General features: G+C 49.2%; 4 protein-coding genes and 1 non-coding gene across 5 annotated transcripts in view; 3 read left to right on the top strand and 2 right to left on the bottom strand.

The window, feature by feature from the left end:
- Window positions 1-1,174: 1,174 nt before the first annotated feature.
- On the bottom strand, window positions 1,175-6,694 carry LOC130208020 (adenosine receptor A1-like). Its single transcript, XM_056436872.1, has 3 exons — window positions 5,199-6,694; window positions 3,049-3,343; window positions 1,175-2,123 (listed from the first exon to the last, which is right to left on the bottom strand). The coding sequence occupies exons 1-3, from the start codon at window positions 5,537-5,539 to the stop codon at window positions 1,758-1,760; spliced, it is 1,002 nt and encodes a 333-aa protein (XP_056292847.1). The 5' UTR covers window positions 5,540-6,694; the 3' UTR covers window positions 1,175-1,757.
- An 884-nt stretch (window positions 6,695-7,578) lies between these two features.
- Window positions 7,579-11,510, bottom strand: LOC130208015 (zinc finger and SCAN domain-containing protein 22-like). Its single transcript, XM_056436869.1, has 2 exons — window positions 10,801-11,510; window positions 7,579-9,533 (listed from the first exon to the last, which is right to left on the bottom strand). Exons 1-2 carry the CDS (start codon window positions 10,979-10,981, stop codon window positions 8,653-8,655), a joined length of 1,062 nt encoding a protein of 353 aa, XP_056292844.1. The 5' UTR covers window positions 10,982-11,510; the 3' UTR covers window positions 7,579-8,652.
- Window positions 11,511-11,624: 114 nt separating this feature from the next.
- On the top strand, window positions 11,625-15,613 carry gnl3 (guanine nucleotide binding protein-like 3 (nucleolar)). The gene is made up of 15 exons (XM_056436861.1): window positions 11,625-11,678; window positions 11,942-12,000; window positions 12,108-12,248; window positions 12,334-12,447; window positions 12,532-12,612; window positions 12,690-12,825; window positions 12,928-13,031; window positions 13,292-13,442; window positions 13,561-13,648; window positions 13,781-13,958; window positions 14,047-14,189; window positions 14,364-14,503; window positions 14,606-14,715; window positions 14,889-14,970; window positions 15,047-15,613. The coding sequence occupies exons 1-15, from the start codon at window positions 11,666-11,668 to the stop codon at window positions 15,127-15,129; spliced, it is 1,623 nt and encodes a 540-aa protein (XP_056292836.1). The 5' UTR covers window positions 11,625-11,665; the 3' UTR covers window positions 15,130-15,613.
- On the top strand, window positions 13,068-13,199 carry LOC130209121 (small nucleolar RNA SNORA47). Its single transcript, XR_008834557.1, has one exon. It is a non-coding gene; the product is annotated as a small nucleolar RNA SNORA47 (small nucleolar RNA).
- A 5,324-nt stretch (window positions 15,614-20,937) lies between the features above and the next one.
- Window positions 20,938-23,275, top strand: part of spcs1 (signal peptidase complex subunit 1) — a 3,747-nt gene continuing 1,409 nt past the window's right edge. The window contains exons 1-2 of the mRNA XM_056436871.1: window positions 20,938-21,048; window positions 21,535-21,594. Of these exons, the coding sequence (XP_056292846.1) occupies window positions 21,013-21,048; window positions 21,535-21,594 (96 nt within the window). The 5' untranslated portion in view covers window positions 20,938-21,012. The remainder of the gene's footprint in view (window positions 21,049-21,534; window positions 21,595-23,275) is intronic.

The raw sequence follows: 23,275 nt of genomic DNA on the forward strand, positions 1-23,275 counted from the left end.
AGTGGTTTGAGAGGCATCAAGCGGCCTCTTGCTGCATTTCACCAGATGACCTCAGGGAGCTGCTGCAAGCCCATAACTCCTAACCCCCACTTCCTACCCCCTAGATTTAGATGATTTAATTCAGCTCTTTGTCTTCTAGTAATCACAGTAGAAAGAAGCTCTTTCCGAGTGGATGTAATGAAGCCTTCAACAGGCCACGCCCACTCTGGTCTCACTATGTTTACATGACAACAAACATTTTGTGTCTTTCTGTACAGGTGCTCCACCATGTCCTCAGCTAGAAGTGTCTTAATTACAGTTAAATGTAACTAACACATGTTTACACTGAGTGATCATTATTTAAAGGGAATAAGAATATGAACTATTATCGTTTTATACATATTTGGAAACTTTAATCTTTTATAAAGTTCAAATATTAATTTTCAGCTTGTTGAAAACGGACTTTTTTAAAATCCATCCATCCATTATCAATACCGCTTATCCTCATTCGGGTCGCGGGGCGCTGGAGCCGATCCCAGCTGACAGGGTGAAGGCGGGGACACCCTGGACAGGTCAGTCCATCGAGGTCACAGAGACACACAACCACTCACTCTACATTCAGACATCAGTTAACCTGACTGCTGTCTTTGGACTGTGGGAGGAAGCCGGAGAACCCGGAGGGAACCCACGCTGCCACATGGAGAACATGCTCCACACAGAAGGACCGCCCACACCGGGAATTGAACCCACGGCCCTCTTGCTGTGAGGCGACGGTGCTAGCCACTACACCACCGTGCAAAATGATTTCAATAAAAATGGGGAAATGGTTCCTGAATTTTGTGGAACAACGAACACGTTTTATCATTTATAAACGCACTAAATGCTGTTAAGTTGGTATTGTCAGAATATCTGAGAAATGGAACCAGAACAAACTGAAATATGACGATCATGAAGAAGAAAAATGTTAAAGACACTTTATCTTGTGTGACAGGAAACATGTTTTTATTTGACCACAACAAACCCTCCAGGAGCTGAGACGCCCCGCAGCCCCGGAACCTGAATAACCAATAACCAGAAGATCAGAGGAGATCCAACATGACGACGCGTCACTCATGAGACCTCCTCCCTCTGGACCTCTTCCCCTCTGGACCTCCTCCCCAGAGAGAAGCCGCTGTTGGCTACAGAACCTCCCACAGCACGGACACACTCATTCAGAGTGTCAGCTCTCCAGATGGATGACGCGCCCACAGTCATGAGGTCATAGGGTCACTGATGGGCCTTCATTACCTTGTTGACACATGTTCACGCAGCAGCGTCCGGTATTCCTCCTATTAGCCCGGATGCTACGTTCAGCTAGACCGATGAGCCGTTAGTCTTCCTTCTGACTTGAGAGGACCAGCCTGAAGGTCCTCATGAGGCCGTGTGGTCCTCCCCCAGCTGCAGGCCATCGCTCCTCTTCATGACCTGGTCCGCCCTGAAGGCCTCAGAGCTCAGCCTGTGATGCAGCTACCTCGCACCAGAAAGACCCGAGCTTTAGAACCACAGCGGACTCTACTCGTGGTGTCTGGATGAAGCTGATTCACGGTGTTGAAACTCGGTCAGTTCGTGTGGGTTCAACCGATCGGCCTGATGGAGGGTGTTCGTCCTTCCTCTTGGATGAAGACGCCTGGATGGCGTTCCCTCGTCTCCGTCGCCCTGGAGGGCGTGTGGACCAGCAGGACCCTGAGCATGTCCAGAGTCCGTTCCCTTCCGTGAACCAGCGCCGGTCACGCGGCCGCTCACACCTCGTCGTCCTCGTGGCGCCGCGCTCTCCTCCGGTGACCCGGTCCTCTCGGAGGAGGCCGACCCGCCGGATCCTCGCACAGGACAAACTGGTTCCAGATTTTCCGGAAGGCCGTGCAGAACTTCTGGATGCGGAAGGCGTAGACGACGGGGTTGACGGCCGAGTTCCCGTGCGTGAGGATGATGGCGATGTAGACGAGGGACTCGGGCTTGTCGCAGCCGGGGCAGAAGAGGGTGATGCAGTTGAGGATGTGGAGCGGCAGCCAGCTGACGGCGAACAGGAACAGAACCAGCGCCAGAGACTTGGCGAGCTTCAGTTCCTTGCCGAAGTAACGGCTCAGGTCCGTGTGGCTCGCCGTCACCTGCAGACACAGAGGAGACGGTTCCTTCGGGTCAGGAGATCAAAGCCACCACAGGAAGAGGAACCTCCATTCTAGTCAGTTTATTTGATATACTACGAGGACCCGATGAGACGGGAAGCTCCTGAGACATCTAGGAGAAGCAGAGTTAGTAATGTGTGATGGAGAGATGAAAATGTATCCGTAAGAAGAGGAGAGATGAGCTCGGTGTATCCTCGAGGAGACAGCTCTCTAGTGGGGTAACATGGTACTACAAGCTCTCTAGTGGGGTAACATGGTACTACAAGCTCTCTAGTGGGGTAATATGGTACTACAAGCTCTCTAGTGGGGTAATATGGTACTACAAGCTCTCTAGTGGGGTAATATGGTACTACAAGCTCTCTAGTGGGGTAATATGGTACTACAAGCTCTCTAGTGGGGTAACATGGTACTACAAGCTCTCTAGTGGGGTAACATGGTACTACAAGCTCTCTAGTGGGGTAACATGGTACTACAAGCTCTCTAGTGGGGTAACATGGTACTACAAGCTCTCTAGTGGGGTAACATGGTACTACAAGCTCTCTAGTGGGGCAACATGGTACTACAAGCTCTCTAGTGGGGTGACATGGTACTACAAGCTCTCTAGTAGGGTAACATGGTACTACAAGCCCTCTAGTGGGGTAATATGGTACTACAAGCTCTCTAGTGGGGTAACATGGTACTACAACCTCTCTAGTAGGGTAACATGGTACTACAAGCTCTCTAGTGGGGTAACATGGTACTACAAGCTCTCGTGGGGTAATATGGTACTACAAGCTCTCGTGGGGTAATATGGTACTACAAGCTCTCGTGGGGTAATATGGTACTACAAGCTCTCTCGTGGGGTAATATGGTACTACAAGCTCTCTAGTGGGGTAATATGGTACTACAAGCTCTTGAAGAACCTCACCTTCTTGTTGAGCTGCTTGTGGATCATGTAGAAGATCTCCACGTAGAGGGTCAGCATGAGGAGCAGGGGGGGCAGCACCCAGCCAAAGAAGTTGAAGTAGACCATGTAGTCCATGCTGATAACCGTCTCAAACTCACAGGTCACCAAGAGGTCATCGGTGACCAGGGAGCCGTTGTCCCGGAGCAGCTGCAGGTTGTTCCACCCCAACATGGGCAGCAGGCCCACCACGATGGACACCAGCCAGCACAGCAGCACGGCCAGGCCGGCCCGGCGGGGGGTCACCACCGGCCTGTAGCTGAGGACACGAGGGAGGCGTCTGATTGGTCCAGAGACCACGTGAAGATAATACATCCTGTTACCAGGTCTGTTGACGTCAACAATCTGCTTAACACACAACCAGCAACATTCACCACTGAACTTCTCCTAGTGCAACAGACACACACTAGCGTGCCTGTGAGTCATTACAAACGGTTTGTATATTGTTGTAACTCGGATTTCTCCAGAGGCTGAGTCCACATCCCAGTGAGGCTTCTCTTCTCTCCCTTCTCTCCCTTCGCTTCTCTTCTCTCGCTTCTCTCTCTTCTATTCTCTCTCTTCTCTCCCTTCTCTCCTGTGACACGCGTGTAGCCGTCACCAGTAGGTTTCCCCTAAGCACCAATAAGGACTGAGCAGCCAGAGGGATCTTTGTTAATCACTTGTATTGCGACCGCAGACTGTGTCTCTGCTCTCCACGCTCCTCCTCTCTCCTGTCCGTCCAGCTCCTTTATGGAGACAGCCTCAGATACACAAACACAGATCTTCATCAGCTGGACTGATTACCAATCAGATTACCAATCAGTCCAGCTGATGACAATCAGACACCGTTCCCTGAACCACACCCCCGCTCCACCCACTCTGCAGCCGAGCCTAAACACCCCCCGCTGCCACATCTCCCTTCTCTCTCTTCTCTCTCATCCTCCCTTCTCTCTCTTCTCTCCCTTCTCTTCTCTCTCTTCTCTCTCATCCTCCCTTCTCTCTCTTCTCTCTCTTCTCTCACTTCTCTCTCTTCTCTCCCTTCTCTTCTCTCCCTTCTCTCCCTTCTCTCCCTTCTCTTCTCTCCCTTCTCTCTCTTCTCTCCCTTCTCTTGTCCCCTGGCTAACCTCCCGATGAGGACACGGAGATGTGTGCAGAGCCCCCCCCCCCCTCAGGGGTTCACCCAGGGGAGTCAGGCACATGAAACTGGTTTCAGAGTCCTGAGTGTCGGTTGTTATCTTGAGGCTCTGCAGCTGCAGCCGGCTGCGCTCTGCATACAGAGCAGCTGCTGCCGCCAAGAAAACACTTTAAACGTGCCATGTGCTCCGTCTGCCTCCACCTTCATGAGGGGTTCCACCTGCCCCCCCCAGCTAGGCACTACACACCTCCCTTATCTACAGGAGGCTGGTACACAGTCCCTCTGGACGTGTGGCTGCAGTCCAGATGGAAGCAGAGCGGCTGTAACGAGGGTCAAAGGTCACTGTTCCTGTTAATCCTGAGGAGAAATACTGTGACCTGATCCAGTGATTATAATATTCATGAACATTATAATCACTGTGAGAACCCCGTCGGCACACTGATGGTGGGTGTGTGTGCGTGTGCGCGTGTATACAGTGTGTGTGTGAGCGCTGGCTGCCAGCTGAGACGTTACGCAACACCTCACCAGGCCCCATGAGCCCATTGACCCACCAGCAATCTGGGCCGGGCTCACGGCCGATGAGCTTCAGGAAGCTTCAGTTTCCAGAGAGATTAAGTGGGAGGAGCTTCTCCCTCCTCCTGATGCAACACGCCACACATCTGTGAACATGCAACACGCAACTCCACCAGGAGAGAGAGACTCATGGAAAACAGACGCATGGCCTCCCAGATATGAAACGCAACATCTTTAAAAGTACCACATACTGTGCAGTAGTTTCTCTCTCTCTCTCTCTCTCTCTGTCTCTGTCTCTCTATCTCTTTTAAAATAAATTCATGGATAATTTATAAAGTCTAAATACATTTAGAAGTTATAGTTATTAGATGAGTTGCATGCAGCCCGACTCTAAGGGGGCTGAAGTAAAGAGAGGCCCCCCTTCACACGAGTCTACCCGCAGACACGGCCCCTCCTCGGGGCGCAGGAGCATCACCTGCCGGCCTACCTCATGGGGATCTTCACCCGCAGGTAGCGGTCCATGGCGATGGCCAGCAGCGCCAGGATGGAGCTCTGCGTGAGGACCAGCACGGTGCAGGCCACCAGCAGGCAGCTGTAGAAGTGCGTCTGGAGCCCGATGCTGATGGTGATGGCGAGCGGGATGACCAGAGCCCCGACTGCAATGCCAGCCAAGGCCAGGGACACGATGAAGCAGAACGTGGTGTCCCGCAGGGAGCGGTTGATGCGCACGGCCCAGACCACCATCACGTTCCCGATGACCGACGACACGGCGATCACCGCCTCCATCCCGATGTACAGCGCTCTGGAGGAGGGCAGAGCCGGAGGCATGCTGCTCACGGGCACCGGAGCAGTGCGCGCGGCGCGGAGAAGCAGCCCGAGTGCGCGCAGGAAGTTCCCGGTTGGAGTTGGAGGGCACCGGCGGAGTCACCGGGGCTCCGGCTGCGCATGTTTCACGTCCCCAGAGAGGCAGAGGTCCGCTGCTCCGGAACACTTTAGGATCTGGACCGGGACGTGGAGCTGCGCGCAAGACGCAGGACTGGCTCCCCACGCGGTCCGAGAGGGGAAGTGGGTCCTGCTGCCGGACCGGGACGGATCCGAGACCCCGAACGAGTCTCAAGCAAGTTCCCAGAGCAGCTTCAGGGAACAAGAAGAGTCCAGGTCTCCCCAGCCCCTTCCCCCGCTGCAGTCAGCCTGTGGAGGTGCCTCTGGGTACTTAGTTCTGCTGAAATGATCCCGGGTCCTTGATGTCTCCCATCGATCTGATGCGCGCTGAGTGGGAGTGGACCGGAGGAGCGGGGCCGTGGCTCACGTGACCGGTGCACCGTGCAGCTCGTGCACATCGCACAAGATGCTCTACGGTGACATCGCACACGGTCCACATGCTTCATCGCTGTGATAGATAGTTAGACCACGTGATGATGATGAGGGGACGTTAGCGCGGGGCATGGAGAGTGAGAGTATAAAAGCCTTGGAGAGGAGGAAGAGGAAGAGGAGGACCGCCGGGCTCGTGCTTTGTTATTGATGGAGACAATAAACTAATAAAGAGAGGACACCGCTGGAGGAGAGCAGCCGGACAGACCTCTTTATGCAAATGAGACGCCATTAACACACAGGCAGAAGTGACACACACACACACACACAGGTGATCGATTCCATCTGAGATTCTTTCCAAGAAATCCATGAAGGGCCTACTGATGTTTCCCAGCATGCATTGAGGCCCATTGTGTAGGATCTGTGGAGCATGGTAATTTAAGGAGGTGCAGCTCTTCGGACATCATCAGAGTTGACGGTGTAGTCACAGTCCTCCCTCCCTGGAGCCGGCCGCTGCTTCATGGGCGAGTCCATTAACGTCACTGAGCCCCCCCCCCCCCCCCCCCACACACACACACACACATACACTAAAAGGCCCAATCGGGTCAAAGCTCCGGGTCGTTAGAACGTTTCATCTCTAATGAGGCCTGAAGCCGGAGCAGCGAGCCAAGACTTCATTGGCTCTCCCTCTCCCTCTCTGTCTGTCTCTCTCTATCTCTCCCCCCCCCCCCCCCCTCTGGCAGCACACAGTCGAACTAACAGGACCTTCAATAAATGTGAGAATAACCGTCAATGTGACTTTATCTATAGAAGTTATGTTTGGAAGTGATTCAACACACTAATTGCATCTAATCAATAACTTTGATCACAAAACAATGAACATCGAGAACATTTGTCCTGGCAGGAGGAAACTTTACTGTGAAAGTTCATCCAACACATGTGAATGCAAAGTGCCCCACCTGGTGGTGAATAGCTGTTACTACGACACAAAAATTACGCTTTTCTTTTTACAAAGTTTCTCAAAGTGCTGAAGTCACATGAATGGGCTCGTGTTATGCCCGCAGTAGCTTTAGAGTAATTCATCATCATCATAATAATAATAATATTATATCCACGTGTCCCAGTCATGCACAGTCCCAGAAGAATTCTGCGGTGTGTTTCCCTTGGGGTGGTCGTATGATGACATCATGACTCACAGCAGGTGACATCATGACTCACAGCAGGTGACATCATGACTCACAGCAGGTGACATCATGACTCATCATGACTCACAGCAGGTGACACCATGACTCACAGCAGGTGACATCATGACTCATCATGACTCACAGCAGGTGACATCATGACTCACAGCAGGTGACATCATGACTCATCATGACTCACAGCAGGTGACATCATGACTCACAGCAGGTGACACCATGACTCACAGCAGGTGACATCATGACTCACAGCAGGTGACATCATGACTCACAGCAGGTGACATCATGACTCATCATGACTCACAGCAGGTGACATCATGACTCACAAGCAGGTTCAACGTTACAAGTAACAAGACAACAGATACTCAATTTCTACTTTATTAAAAAATAACATTTAATGCGCAATGACACAACACTGTGTCCCGGAGTAGCGCTGCTGGTCAGCCGTCACGTTCCACTGACTTCTTGTTCCTGCAGCGGCTCAGATGCACATTGTTCTGTAACCTTCATGTCTGCCACCAGCAGGGACACGAGGAACCCTCCACCCTGAGGCGTCCTGGACCCCTTGAGTGCAGCGTGAGTCCTGAGAGGAGCCGCTGCCTGGGGGCTCTGCTGCCACCGGCGACTCCACGACAGACAGGTGAAACACAGGTGAACGTGTGTGTGTGTGTGTGCAGACCCCTGAAGAACCACAGATAGATCCAGCTAATACTGTCGGGCCCGTGTGGAGATGGCATAGTGCACGTCATGGAAAGGAAACAACACGCGAGACGGAGAGCGGTGGCATTGGACACGTGAGCACCGTGAGCACCGTAGCGGAGCAACAGATGGATTCATACATGTTGAAATGGACGTGTGGCTCTGCAGCGACGTGGAGAACAGGAAGTTCAGATAAAGACCAGCTCAGACTCCTCTCCAGGCGATGCGTCTCGGAGGCTTTTCGGGAGCCTCCGTCTTGTCATTGTTCAATTGCTTCATAAAATACTGAGAAAGACGAGTGGCAGTGTTACCGCAGGGCGACGCGCGGGGTCGGCCGTCAGGCCGTCGAGCCTCAACGACTACAAGAGAGACGTCAAGCGTAAACTTCTGTATGAGAAGCGACTCGTTTCAATAAGCCGCGTTGCATCGCTCCGCCTGAGGCGTGTGTGGAACACTTCGTCATGCTAATTATAGGACTACATCATTCATAAAAGCTAGCTAATAACTCAAAGTGTGTCTTCGAGATGTAAAACTCAGTGACAAGTACAAAAATAAGTAAATGACATCCTAAACTGGCTAATACAAATGATAGCGAGGGGCTCTGGCCCGGAGCAGTGAGGGGGAGGCGTCCTCCCAGAGCCGCACAGCCCAGAGTTCTTGGACCGGAGGAAGAACAGAAATCTCCTCGTCTTCATGGCAGTGTTGAGCTGTTGGAGGGATGAGATCCTGAACGCATCATTGCTGTGAGAAGTAGGTTCCCTCGCGGCTGTGGGTCTGGAGGTGCCTTTTGATTTTGTCGGAGCGGCTGAAGCACTTGCCGCACACGGGGCAGCTGTAGGGCTTCTCCCCCGTGTGGATCCTCATGTGCACCTTCAGGTGGGCCATCTGCGTGAAGCCCTTCCCACAGATCTGGCAGCGGAAGGGCTTCTCCCCCGTGTGGCTGCGCTGGTGCTCCTGCAGCCGGCCGGAGGAGCTGCAGCATTTCCCGCAGACGCCGCAGCGGTACGGTTTCTCCCGAGTGTGCACCTGTACGTGAACGTGCAGGTGGCCGGCGTGGCTGAACGCCTCGCCGCACACCTTGCAGCAGAAGGACGACATGTGGCCCTGCTGGGGGGACTTTGGATGCGGGGACTCCCCCGCAGAGGCTCCTTGGTTGCGCATTTGCGAGGCCTGTCCTCGGTTGGCCCCGCCTCCGTTTCCCTTGGCGCCGCCCATCTGTCCTCCGCTCTCCGCCCCGGTAATGTCGATGTTGTTCTCGTTGGAGCAGTTGGGGTTGACCGGCGCGAGCGGCTGGGCGCCGCCGCTGGAGGAGGCGGAGCCTCGGTGGCCTCCTCCGCTCTCGACCTTCACGTGCCGCGAGGAGCTCCGCGGAGCGGCGTCCCGCTCCCTGTTCTCCACGCCGTGACTCTGAGGGAGGGAGGACGTGTGCGGCCCCTCCTGAGGGAACTCACTCACGACACGCGGGGGAGGGAACACGTTCTCCTCTCCCTGGCCGGCCCGGACGTCTCTCTTCTCCTTGCTCTGCAGAGGGAGGCGCTCCTCGTGCCCCATGCTGGGGCTCCACTCGCGCCGCGGGGGCTCGCCGTCCTCCTCCAGCAGCGGCAGGGACGGCCGATCTGCCGACGCAGCGAGAGGGAGAGGTCAGAGGACAATACACATCTCATTGCTGGACAGAAGAGTTGTTGATACTTTCAGAGGAAGGTGAGCCAGCTGCTGCTTCTGGAAGGATCTGTGGAGCATTTAAGAGGCCAGAAGAGCTCAGACAAGAGACATGTAATAACACCACGGTTAGCATTACTTATCAGACATAACACCTTTAGCATTACTTATAAAACATAATAGCACCTTTAGCATTACTTATAAAACATAATAGCATCTTTAGCATTACTTATAATACATAATAGCACCTTTAGCATTACTTATGATCCATAATATCATCTTTACCATTACTTATCATACAATAATAGCACCTTTAGCATTACTTATCAGACATAACACCTTTAGCATTACTTATAATACATAATAACACATTTAGCATTACTTATAAAACATAATAGCACCTTTAGCATTACTTATAATACATAATAACACATTTAGCATTACTTATAATACATAATAGCACCTTTACCATTACTTATCATACAATAATAACACATTTAGCATTACTTATAATACATAATAGCACCTTTACCATTACTTATCATACAATAATAACACATTTAGCATTACTTATAAAACATAATAGCACCTTTAGCATTACTTATAATACATAATAGCATTTAGCATTACTTATAATACATAATAGCACCTTTAGCATTAATTATAATACATAATAGCACATTTAGCATTACTTATAATACATAATAGCACCTTTAGCATTACTTATAATACATAATAGCACCTTTAGCATTACTTATAATACATAATAGCACCTTTACCATTACTTATCATACAATAATAACACATTTAGCATTACTTATGATCCACAATAGCACCTTTAGCATTACTTAGCATACATTATAGCACATGTATCATTACTTATAATCCATAATAACAACATTGAGCATTACTTATCATACTCATAAGACATGATAGCACATGTAGCATTAGCTATGATCCATAGCCTCCACGGTGTGTTATTGTTCGTCCACCGCTACGGGAGCTAGCCAGCTCAGCTAGCTGCTCGGCTAACGAACAAAGGTAGCTAGCTAGCCGCGCCTCCGCGGCAGCAGCTCCGGTCCGCGGGCTCGCGGGCGGCCCGGGCACACCTGGTCTGGAGGTGAGGTCCCCGCCACACCGCGTGTCGGGTCGCGGCTCTTTGTTTGTGCCCGCGGTGCTCCCTGAACCCCCCGCGGCCCCTGAACCCCCCACGGCGGAGCTAACCTGGCCATGTCTCCATCCCCGCGTCCCGCAGCCGGCGTCGCAGGTGGTCGTTCTCCCGCTCCCGGATCGCGATCTCCTCCTGGTACTCCAGGATCGTGTCCTCCACGGACTTGTAGATCTCCTGCGCAGCGAGCATCAGCCGCTCAGTCAGAAACACGTTCAGGAACTGCAGTTTGGTCATCTTCTGGCTGCTCGGCTCTCGCTCCCATCCACAATGGACCAAACGATGCGCGGCCCGGTCACGTGACCCGGAGTTACGTCTTCTTCTTCTTCTTCTTCTTCCTCAACTTCTTTTTCTATTTGTCTACTTCTTTTTACTATTTGTTTACTTTATATTCTTCTTTTTTTATTTGTGTTCTTCTTCTGCTTCTTTTCTTTTATATTTTTCCTTATTTTTGTTCTTTTTGCTTTTGTTCGTCTGCTTCTTCTACTTTTTTTTAATTGTTCGAGTTCTCCTCCTTCTTCTTCTTGTTCTAATCCTGCATAATAACGCGTTCACATTCACTTCAGTTCCTTGATGATGTGTTCAGGTTCACTTAAGTTACTTGATGATGCGTTCATGTTCACTTCAGTTACATTATGATGCATTCAGATTTACTTTAGTTACATGTTGATGCGTTCAGGTTCACTTCAGTTACATGATGATGCGTTCAGGTTCACTTCAGTGTTTACCTCTCCTATGAGTTTATTATACGTCACATTTCAGTCATATGAACTTCTCTTATGAACGTATTATACTCCCGCTCGGCAGGGGGCGGAACCTTCGTCGCTGGGCGTATCAACCCAGCGAAGCGGAAGTGACGGATCATTTGTGCGGTGCACTCCTCCACGTGTGAGAGCAGCGCGCTCACACTGCGGCGCCACGATGAAGAGACCAAGTGAGTACGCGCCCACGCGAGCTCCTAAACCACTTTACGGGCTTTATTGGCCTCATTGTTTCGTTAATATATTTATTAATCACGAACAGACGCCTTTTTACATTTAAAACGATTTAATCTCGAACAGACACGTACATTTTAACCCATTTAATCACGAAAAGACACCATTTTGATCGTGACCCATTTCACGAACGTCATTCTTGAAGCAGTTTTTGGGCTAATAACTTATAGAATATATATTATAACTTATCTTTTGTCTTTAGAGTTAAAGAAGGCCAGTAAGAGGGTATCGTGTTCTAAAAGATACAAAATACAGAAAAAGGTGAGCAGTTATTTTTTAAAGCTGGCGCCGTCATCCTCGTGCTAACGTTGCTGCTAGCTTGTAGCTCGTTGCGGCTCATTTGACAATGGTGATGTTTGTTTTTATAGGTCAGAGAACACAACAGAAAGTTAAAAAAGGACGCGAAGAAGAATCCAGCGAGCAAACGGGTGAAGAAGGACGTCGGGGTGCCCAGCTGCGCCCCCTTCAAGGAGGAGGTGCTGCGCGAGGCGGAGCTCCGCCGGCTGCAGGTGGGCCTCGTGCTGCTGGACAGAAAGTGTCCTCTGATGGTTTAGCTCTTATAATAAACATTAAACACATTTGTTTCCTTCTCAGATTGAAGCCGATAAAGAGAAAAAAAGACTATCTAAGATTGAGGCGCGAGCTCAGAAGAAGAAAAAAGAGACTTCAAATAAAGATAAAGAGCCCAAAGCCAAGAAGGCTCGACAGGTAAACGGCGAAGGCTAAACAGTCGGTTCAGAGCGCTCTAACCCGACTGTTGGCTGACTGGTTACCTGCGGTCTGTCTCCATAGGATGTGCTGGAAAAGCTTCCAGAGAAACCGTCCGGCCCAGACAAGAACTCCCAACACTACCTGTGCTCCGAGCTGAACAAGGTAGCGCTCCCGTCGGTGTTTCCCGGCAGCGCGCGGCCCACCTGGTCGTCGTTAGGCTGACCGCTCTCCTCTTCCAGGTGATCGATGCATCTGATGTCGTGATCGAGGTCCTGGACGCTCGTGATCCTCTGGGCTGCCGGTGTCCCCAGCTGGAGGAGGCGGTGCTGCAGAGGGACGGCCACAAAAAACTGATCCTGGTTTTAAGCAAAATAGGTGAGTGGACACGAGGCGCCTTCACCTGGCGTCAGGAACACGCCGAGCAGGTAGACGTGTGAGCGCTCTCCTCCGGACTCTAACCCATGGTCTGTGTTGTAGATCTGGTACCCAAGGAGAACGTGGAGCGGTGGATCCGGTACTTGCAGCTGGAGTTTCCAGTCGTGGCGTTCAAGGCGTCGACGCAAATCGTGGACAAAACCGTGGTAGGAGGATCACCCGGCGTGACGCCGCGTGTCGTGTGGAGGACTGAGAAGGTTGAGCAGCCTGTGCTGCTATAACTGGTTATAGCCTCCGAGAGGAACACGCGCAACGCACTCGATGAAGCGGCTCCGCCCCCATCGGAGCCGCTCGGTAGTGCTTGTGGACATTATACATGCGAGACGTTTTCAGAAGTTCAAATAACTTTGTTCTTTTGTGGAAGGAACTTTCTCTAAAGTAACTTCTCTGGTTTTGTCTTCACCAGCGAGCCAGGAAGCGACGGATCGTGGCCTCCAACGCGGTGCTGGACCGGTCCAGAGGGGCCGCCTGCTTCGGGAGCTCGTGCCTCTCTGAGCTCCTCGTCGGCTTGGCGGCGCAGAACCCGGCGGACGTGTCGCTCAAAGTGGGCGTCGCCGGTAAGCTGCTCGTTTCCCTTCGTGAAAACACGAGTCGTGACTTCTAGCTCGTGTTTCTGTGGTTTTGATCTCTTTGAATTGAAGTTTGTCGTCTGAATGCTCGTCTTTGAGCCCTCAGGGTTTCCTAATGTGGGGAAGAGTAGTCTCATCAACAGTATGAAGGGGGTCCTCGCATGCACCGCCGGCATCAAGAGAGGCATCACAAAGTGAGTGACGAGCTGAATCGCATATCTAATGCGTTCCCGTGTTGGTGGTCAAATGGTTTTCATTCTAACGTTTCTCAAGCCTATTTTTTGGTGGTTCACTCCAACAGTCTAATGTTCCCCGTTCACCTCCAGGTCCATGCAAGAGGTTCACATCCTGAAGAACGTGAAGTTGATCGACAGCCCCGGAGTCGTGGCGTCGCCGGCGAACCCGCCGGCCTCCATGGCCCTGAGGAGCCTGCAGGTGGAGGAGGGCCAGGGCAGCGTCCTGGAGGCCGTCCGCACTCTGCTGAAGCAGTGTGACCACCGACAGGTGGGAGGAGTCACAAGAGACGAGGAGCTGGGTTTGTTGGGTCTCGTCATGTTTAATAATTTCCGGTTATGCGTTCTCTTGATTTCAGATCATGCTCCAGTACAACGTCCCAAACTTCAGAAACTCTCTGGAGTTCGTCACGCTTTTCGCCAAGAAGCGTGGCTACCTGATGAAGGGCGGCCTCCCCAACATGGCCCACGCCGCCGCGTCCTTCCTTGCCGACTGGACCGGGTGAGTGTTCACGAAACCAGGAGACGAGCTCAGAGCGTACGAGTGGAAATGAGGACACACAACGCAACGTCTAGATCATCATGAAGACTTCTAATCCAACTCTGATCCCACTCTGATGTCATCGTGTAAACGCACAAAGGGAAGAGGCAGAGATCTAACAGTCCGTCTCCTCAGAGCCACGGTGAGCTACCACTGCAAGGTACCGGAGAACCCCGCCAAGGCCCCGGAGAACCCCGGCCTCCCTGCAGACTCGGCGATGCAGAGCGGCTGGGATCTGAACCTCTTGAAAACGGGCAACGAGGAAACTCTGAAAGGTAAAAAACACAACGTCACTAAATATGGAAACGGCCTTCTTTGCCTCTCGAGGAGCTCGGGGGCTTTTAGACTCTCGGCTGAAAACCACGTTTTCTTTTTAGGAGTTAAGTTCCCGATCCAGGCCAGCAGCATCGGCTTCGTCTCCAAAGGCCCGACGGCCGGCCTGCTGAGCGTCGTGTCGGAGGTCAAACCTGCGGAGCAGAACACGGAGGTAACGGTGGATGTTCAGTAGTGTGAGCCTGCTGGTCTCCAGGAAATGAGGATACCAAACGCAAGACTCGATTGTATATGAAGACTTCTAATCCAACTCTGATCCTGCTGCCTGACTCTTTGAGTCCAGCTGCATCTTGAAGTTTGTAGTTGAAACGTCTCTTTTTGTTGCAGCCGCTGCAAACTGCTGACGAGACGAATGAACCGGAGGAACCAGAGGAACCAGAGGAACCAGAGGAACCACAGCCCCTCAAGAGTAAGACATGTCCGTTATAACATCTGTATTATAAATGATGCAACAGTCGAGCTCATGTTCACGTCTCCGCCTCCAGGACCAAAGGGCCGTGTGCAGTTCCAGTCCGTCTCCGCTGACGGAGAAGACGACGCCTACGACTTCAACACCGACTTCAAATGAGCGCCTCCGTCTCAGGACGCTGACATAGAGATGTCGGGGGTCCTTGAACGCCTCGTGGTTCAGGTCCCCGTCTGAAAGGGTTCAGGGTCGGAGCCTCCCGTTACACTTTGAACCTGGAAGACGGCGGAGAGTTTCCAGACTTTATCCTCGACCAGCTAAAGGAAGCGTGGGTCAGGACTCGGTCCCAGACATGCAACAGTTCATCTCCTGTGTATATGACTTTTAAATGGCCAGAGGTCATCTGTGTTCATGCACAATACTGTATATAGACGATAAACTATAAAAGTAATAAATCCTCAAACAAACTTATCCCTGCTCCTTGTTGGCTTGTCTTACACCCCGAGCAAATATTGCAAAATCTACCAAATATGACGATAACAAATATTTTATTGTGTGCCATACAAGAGGAAAAATACAACAGCAAGGCAATCTGTATTTATATAAATCGTGACTGGTTTAATAAAGCATGAGTCAGATATCTGAAGTGTTGCTTGCCTATTGTGCTTAACATGTCCATGTGTTGTATAAAGAAGGCTATGGCTAAACCTGTTGTATAAAGAAGGCTATGGCTAAACCCGTTTCATATAAAGAAGGCTATGGCTAAACCTGTTGTATAAATCTGAATCAGTTTTATTGGCCAAGTAGTTTGCACAACAAGGAATTTGTCTTGGTAAAGTGTCTGTGCTTACACAAAATGTACATTACAACACAGAACAAACAAAACAAGTAGTGCAGAACAGAACAAACTGCAAAACAGTGCAACGGTCTAAGAAGTAAAATGACTTAAGTATATACAAGAAGAAGTGGAGAGTGCGAGAAGAGAAGGGATAAATATATATGCTACAGTGGGTTATTGTTACCTTCGCATTGAAAATGCCGGAAGGTTATGTTTTGGTCGCCGTGTATTTATTTATTTGTATGCGTGTTATTCGCAAATCTCAAAAAGTATAGAACCGAATCGCATGAAATTTGGTGGGATGATTGTTTATTATCCGGGGACCAGTTGATTAGATTTTGGGATCGATCGGGTCAAAGGTCAAGGTCATGGAAAGGTCAAACTTTTTTTACCATAGCACGATACATTTTTGTCCAATTGGCATGCAACTAATGCCAAAATGTTCATAATTCAATGCCCAATCTTGTGATATGCGAAGGTATGCGCTCTACCGAGTGCCCATTCTAGTTTAGTAGTGAGACGGCGAGGGGGAAGAAACTGTTTTTGTGTCTGGAGGTTTTGGCGAGCAGTGATCTGTAGCGTCTACCAGAGGGGAGGAGTTTGAATAGTTAGTGTCTGGGGTGGGAGGAGTCTGCCGTGATGTTTCCTGCCCGTTTCCTGACTCTGGAGGTGTACAGGTCTTGGATGGTGGGCAGGTTGGCACCGATGATCTTCTCTGCAGACCTGACTGTCCGTTGGAGTCGGTTCTGGTCCAGTTTGGTGGCCGATCCAAACCAGACAGTGATTGAAGTGCACAGAACAGACTCTATAACTGCGGTGTAGAACATGGTCAGCAGCTGCTGAGGCAGGTTGGACTTCCTAAGCTGGCGCAGGAAGTAGATCCTCTGCTGGGCCTTCTTGATGATTTTCTTGACGTTAGGTTCCCACTTCAGGTTCCGGGAGATTGTGGATCCCAGAAACCTGAAGGATTCCACAGCCAACACAGTGTTATTGAGTATGGTGAGGGGGGGCTGGGGGGCTCCTCCTGAAGTGCACTGTCATCTCCACAGTCTGAAGCGTGTTCAGCTCCAGGTTGTTGCGACCGCACCACAGGACCAGCTGTTCCACTTCCCGCCTATATGCAGACTCGTCATCACGGATGAGGCCGATGACTGATGTGTCGTCTGCACATTGTAGGAGTTGAACAGATGGGTCTCCTGAGGTGCAGTCGTTGGTGTAGAGGGAGAAGAGCAGTGGGGAGAGCACGCCTCCCTGAGGTGCACCAGTGCTGACTGACCGGGAGCTGGATGTTGTTTCTCCCAGCCTCACCTGCTGCTTCCTGTCCGTCAGGAAGTTAGTGATCCACTGACAGGTGGAGGCAGGCACAAAGAAGGCTATGGCTAAACCTGTCATATAAAGAAGGCTATGGCTAAACCTGTCATATAAAGAAGGCTATGGCTAAACCCGTTTCATATAAAGAAGGCTATGGCTAAACCTGTTGTATAAAGAAGGCTATGGCTAAACCCGTTTCATATAAAGAAGGCTATGGCTAAACCTGTTGTATAAAGAAGGCTATGGCTAAACCCGTTTCATATAAAGAAGGCTATGGCTAAACCTGTTGTATAAAGAAGGTTATGGCTAAACTCTTTTTCATATAAAGAAAGCTGTGACTGTTGAATCTCGTGTCCTGAGAGTTCCTGAGAAGCTGGAACAGAACTTTCCTCCTAGCAAGGAATAAAACAGACTTCATAGATGGAGTGATGTCATGTCTCTTAAAGGAAGTGTAATCCTGATGCTCCCCCGTCTCTCCTGAGGTGGTTCAGGGTCACGATGGTGAAGGTCACTTTGGTGAAGGTCACGATGGTGAAGGTCACGATGGTGAAGGTCACTTTGGTGAAGGTCACTTTGGTGAAGGTCACTTTGGTGAAGGTCACGATGGTGAAGGTCACTTTGGTGAAGGTCACGATGGCGAAGGTCACATTGGTGAAGGTCACGATGGTGAAGGTCACTTTGGTGAAGGTCACGATGGTGAAGGTCACGATGGTGAAGGTCACGCTGGTGAAGGTCACTTTGGTGAAGGTCACGATGGTGAAGGTCACGATGGTGAAGGTCACTTTGGTGAAGGTCACTTTGGTGAAGGTCACGATGGTGAAGGTCACGATGGCGAAGGTCACTTTGGTGAAGGTCACTTTGGTGAAGGTCACGATGGTGAAGGTCACGATGGTGAAGGTCACTTTGGTGAAGGTCACGATGGTGAAGGTCACTTTGGTGAAGGTCACGATGGTGAAGGTCACAATGGTGAAGGTCACTTTGGTGAAGGTCACGATGGTGAAGGTCACGATGGCGAAGGTCACGATGGTGAAGGTCACTTTGGTGAAGGTCACTTTGGTGAAGGTCACGATGGTGAAGGTCACTTTGGTGAAGGTCACGATGGTGAAGGTCACTTTGGTGAAGGTCACGATGGTGAAGGTCACGATGGTGAAGGTCACTTTGGTGAAGGTCACGATGGTGAAGGTCACTTTGGTGAAGGTCACGATGGTGAAGGTCACGATGGTGAAGGTCACTTTGGTGAAGGTCACGATGGTGAAGGTCACGATGGTGAAGGTCACTTTGGTGAAGGTCACGATGGTGAAGGTCACGATGGCGAAGGTCACGATGGTGAAGGTCACTTTGGTGAAGGTCACTTTGGTGAAGGTCACGATGGTGAAGGTCACTTTGGTGAAGGTCACTTTGGTGAAGGTCACGATGGTGAAGGTCACTTTGGTGAAGGTCACGATGGTGAAGGTCACTTTGGTGAAGGTCACGATGGTGAAGGTCACGATGGTGAAGGTCACTTTGGTGAAGGTCACGATGGTGAAGGTCACTTTGGTGAAGGTCACGATGGTGAAGGTCACGATGGTGAAGGTCACTTTGGTGAAGGTCACGATGGTGAAGGTCACGATGGTGAAGGTCACGATGGCGTGGCTGTTCTGGCAGACGCTGTTCGTGGCACTGTTCTTGTCCCTTTCCTCAGAGCGACGCCTCGTCCGCTCCTCAGCGCTCTGATCACAGGACGGATAAAAACAGGAGCACTTGTCAAAGATCTGAGACCCAGGATGCATTAGAGATGATGTCGCCTCATGGCTTAACTAATGTCCTTAAATTATGTTTAGGTTAGGGAAGCTCCTAAAAGATATCGGATGAGACATTTAAGCTCCTAAAATATTTCTGTTAGGACATCTAGACTCCTAAAAAAATAAGTGATAGGTCATTGAAGGTTCTAAAAGATATCTGATGGCTCCTGAAAGATATCAGATAACACATTTAGGCTCCTAAAAGATATATGATAAGACCTTTAAACTCATACAATTAATCTGATAAGACATTTAAGCTCTTAAAATATAGATGCTAAGACATTTCGGCTCCTAAAATATATCTGATAAGACATTAAAGACCTTAATAGATATATGATCAGACTTTTATTCTCCTAATAGATATCTAATAAGACTTTGATTCTCCTAATAGATATCTGATAATACTTTTATTCTCCTAATAGATATCTAATAAGACTTTTATTCTCCTAATAGATATCTAATAAGACTTTTATTCTCCTAATAGATATCTAATAATACTTTTATTCTCCTAATAGATATCTAATAATACTTTTATTCTCCTAATAGATATCTAATTAGACTTTTATTCTCCTAATAGATATCTGATAATACTTTTATTCTCCTAATAGATATCTAATAAGACTTTTATTCTCCTAATAGATATCTAATTAGACTTTAATTCTCCTAATAGATATCTAATTAGACTTTTATTCTCCTAATAGATATCTAATAAGACTTTTATTCTCCTAATAGATATCTAATTAGACTTTTATTCTGCTAATAGATATCTAATTAGACTTTTATTCTCCTAATAGATATCTAATAAGACTTTTATTCTCCTAATAGATATCTAATTAGACTTGTATTCTCCTAATAGATATCTAATAAGACTTTTATTCTCCTAATAGATATCTAATAAGACTTTTATTCTCCTAATAGATATCTAATAAGACTTTTATTCTCCTAATAGATATCTAATTAGACTTGTATTCTCCTAATAGATATCTAATTAGACTTGTATTCTCCTAATAGATATCTAATTAGACTTTTATTCTCCTAATAGATATCTAATAAGACTTTTATTCTCCTAATAGATATCTAATAAGACTTTTATTCTCCTAATAGATATCTAATTAGACTTGTATTCTCCTAATAGATATCTAATTAGACTTTTATTCTGCTAATAGATATCTAATTAGACTTTTATTCTCCTAATAGATATCTAATAAGACTTTTATTCTCCTAATAGATATCTAATAAGACTTTTATTCTCCTAATAGATATCTAATTAGACTTGTATTCTCCTAATAGATATCTAATAAGACTTTTATTCTCCTAATAGATATCTAATAAGACTTTTATTCTCCTAATAGATATCTAATAAGACTTTTATTCTCCTAATAGATATCTAATAAGACTTTTATTCTCCTAATAGATATCTAATTAGACTTGTATTCTCCTAATAGATATCTAATTAGACTTTTATTCTCCTAATAGATATCTAATTAGACTTTTATTCTCCTAATAGATATCTAATTAGACTTTTATTCTCCTAATAGATATCTAATTAGACTTTTATTCTCCTAATAGATATCTAATTAGACTTTTATTCTCCTAATAGATATCTAATAAGACTTTTATTCTCCTAATAGATATCTAATTAGACTTGTATTCTCCTAATAGATATCTAATTAGACTTTTATTCTCCTAATAGATATCTAATAAGACTTTTATTCTCCTAATAGATATCTAATTAGACTTGTATTCTCCTAATAGATATCTAATTAGACTTTTATTCTCCTAATAGATATCTAACTCTAAACCAGCAAGTTGAACGCGGCAGGAAAAGCTGCCCGCGCGTTCGCCTGATTGTAAAGTTCCGTCTGCTCGCTGTTTCCAGTCATTACTATAATATAAGTGCTTAATCTAGGATGGATAAAAAGACACGAAGCGTCTTGACGAGCAGAGATTTCCACTTACATGAACCTAAATATGCCCAAACAGTGTGACCCTGATATCGCGAGACCTCATCGGGGGTCCTTCACAACGCGACGTTTCTGTTTCAAACCGGAAGTCGACCGACGAGCGTTTCTACCATATTCTCTCCGTTTAGCTCGTTCCCTCCCGAGAGAAACGATGTTGTCGATATTCAAGTCCATTCCCTCGCACATGGTAAGATAGTCGAGCTGCTCGAGGCGCCCTGCAGAGCTCACTGACACGAGCTAACGGCAGCTAGCATACCCTTCTACCAGCTAACGGCAGCTAACTTAGCTTAAAGCTAAACACACGTTGATAACGGCTTCTCCGGTATGTCATCTAAGTTAGGTTTTATGAACTAACCGTCCGGTACGGATCATCTAAGTTAGGTTTTATGAACTAACCGTCCGGTACGGATCATCTAAGTTAGGTTTTATGAACTAACCGTCCGGTGTGGCTCATCTTTGAGGTGTAACGTGGCTCTTGTTTAGTGGTTGTAACTTTAAGTTAATTTGTTGTCTCACCTGTCTCACCTGTCTCACCTGTCTCTGGGGGAGGACCAGCTGGTTATGTTGCCCAGGTGGACCCACCACCCAAAGAACCACCATCTGCGCTGCTGTTGTTGTTGTTGTTGTTGATGATGATGATGTCTTCATCGCCTCCCCGTCTCATGTCTTACAGGATTATAAAGGCCAGAAACTGGCTGAGCAGATCTTCCAAGGAATAATCCTCATCTCAGCGGTAACTATAAACACGACACCTGACCCTCTGTTCTCTGACCCTCTGTTCACCTGGTGTCACTGACCCTCTGTTCACTGACCCTCTGTTCACCTGGTGTCACTGACCCTCTGTTCACCTGGTGTCTCTGACCCTCTGTTCACCTGGTGTCTCTGACCCTCTGTTCACCTGGTGTCTCTGACCCTCTGTTCACCTGGTGTCTCTGACCCTCTGTTCACCTGGTGTCACTGACCCTCTGTTCACCTGGTGTCTCTGACCCTCTGTTCACCTGGTGCCTCTGACCCTCTGTTCACCTGGTGCCTCTGACCCTCTGTTCACCTGGTGTCTCTGACCCTCTGTTCACCTGGTGTCTCTGACCCTCTGTTCACCTGGTGCCACTGACCCTCTGTTCACTGACCCTCTGTTCACCTGATGTCTCTGACCCTCTGTTCACCTGGTGTCTCTGACCCTCTGTTCACCTGGTGCCTCTGACCCTCTGTTCACCTGGTGTCTCTGACCCTCTGTTCACCTGGTGCCTCTGACCCTCTGTTCACCTGGTGTCTCTGACCCTCTGTTCACCTGGTGCCTCTGACCCTCTGTTCACCTGGTGTCTCTGACCCTCTGTTCACCTGGTGTCTCTGACCCTCTGTTCACCTGGTGCCTCTGACCCTCTGTTCACCTGGTGCCTCTGACCCTCTGTTCACCTGGTGCCTCTGACCCTCTGTTCACCTGGTGTCTCTGACCCTCTGTTCACCTGGTGTCTCTGACCCTCTGTTCACCTGGTGCCTCTGACCCTCTGTTCACCTGGTGTCACTGACCCTCTGTTCACCTGGTGCCTCTGACCCTCTGTTCACCTGGTGTCTCTGACCCTCTGTTCACCTGGTGCCTCTGACCCTCTGTTCACCTGGTGCCTCTGACCCTCTGTTCACCTGGTGTCACTGACCCTCTGTTCACCTGGTGTCTCTGACCCTCTGTTCACCTGGTGTCTCTGACCCTCTGTTCTCTGACCCTCTGTTCACCTGGTGTCTCTAACCCTCTGTTCACCTGGTGCCTCTGACCCTCTGTTCACCTGGTGCCTCTGACCCTCTGTTCACCTGGTGCCTCTGACCCTCTGTTCACCTGGTGCCTCTGACCCTCTGTTCACCTGGTGTCTCTGACCCTCTGTTCACCTGGTGTCTCTGACCCTCTGTTCACCTGGTGTCTCTGACCCTCTGTTCACCTGGTGCCTCTGACCCTCTGTTCACCTGGTGCCTCTGACCCTCTGTTCACCTGGTGCCTCTGACCCTCTGTTCACCTGGTGTCACTGACCCTCTGTTCACCTGGTGTCTCTGACCCTCTGTTCACCTGGTGCCTCTGACCCTCTGTTCACCTGGTGCCTCTGACCCTCTGTTCACCTGGTGTCTCTGACCCTCTGTTCACCTGGTGCCTCTGACCCTCTGTTCACCTGGTGTCACTGACCCTCTGTTCACCTGGTGCCTCTGACCCTCTGTTCACCTGGTGTCTCTGACCCTCTGTTCTCTGACCCTCTGTTCACCTGGTGTCTCTAACCCTCTGTTCACCTGGTGCCTCTGACCCTCTGTTCACCTGGTGCCTCTGACCCTCTGTTCACCTGATGTCTCTGACCCTCTGTTCACCTGGTGTCTCTGACCCTCTGTTCACCTGGTGCCTCTGACCCTCTGTTCACCTGGTGTCACTGACCCTCTGT

The sequence above is a fragment of the Pseudoliparis swirei genome, chromosome 18 (assembly GCF_029220125.1).
Source record: "Pseudoliparis swirei isolate HS2019 ecotype Mariana Trench chromosome 18, NWPU_hadal_v1, whole genome shotgun sequence".
In the NCBI taxonomy this organism is placed as follows: Eukaryota; Metazoa; Chordata; class Actinopteri; order Perciformes; family Liparidae; genus Pseudoliparis; species Pseudoliparis swirei.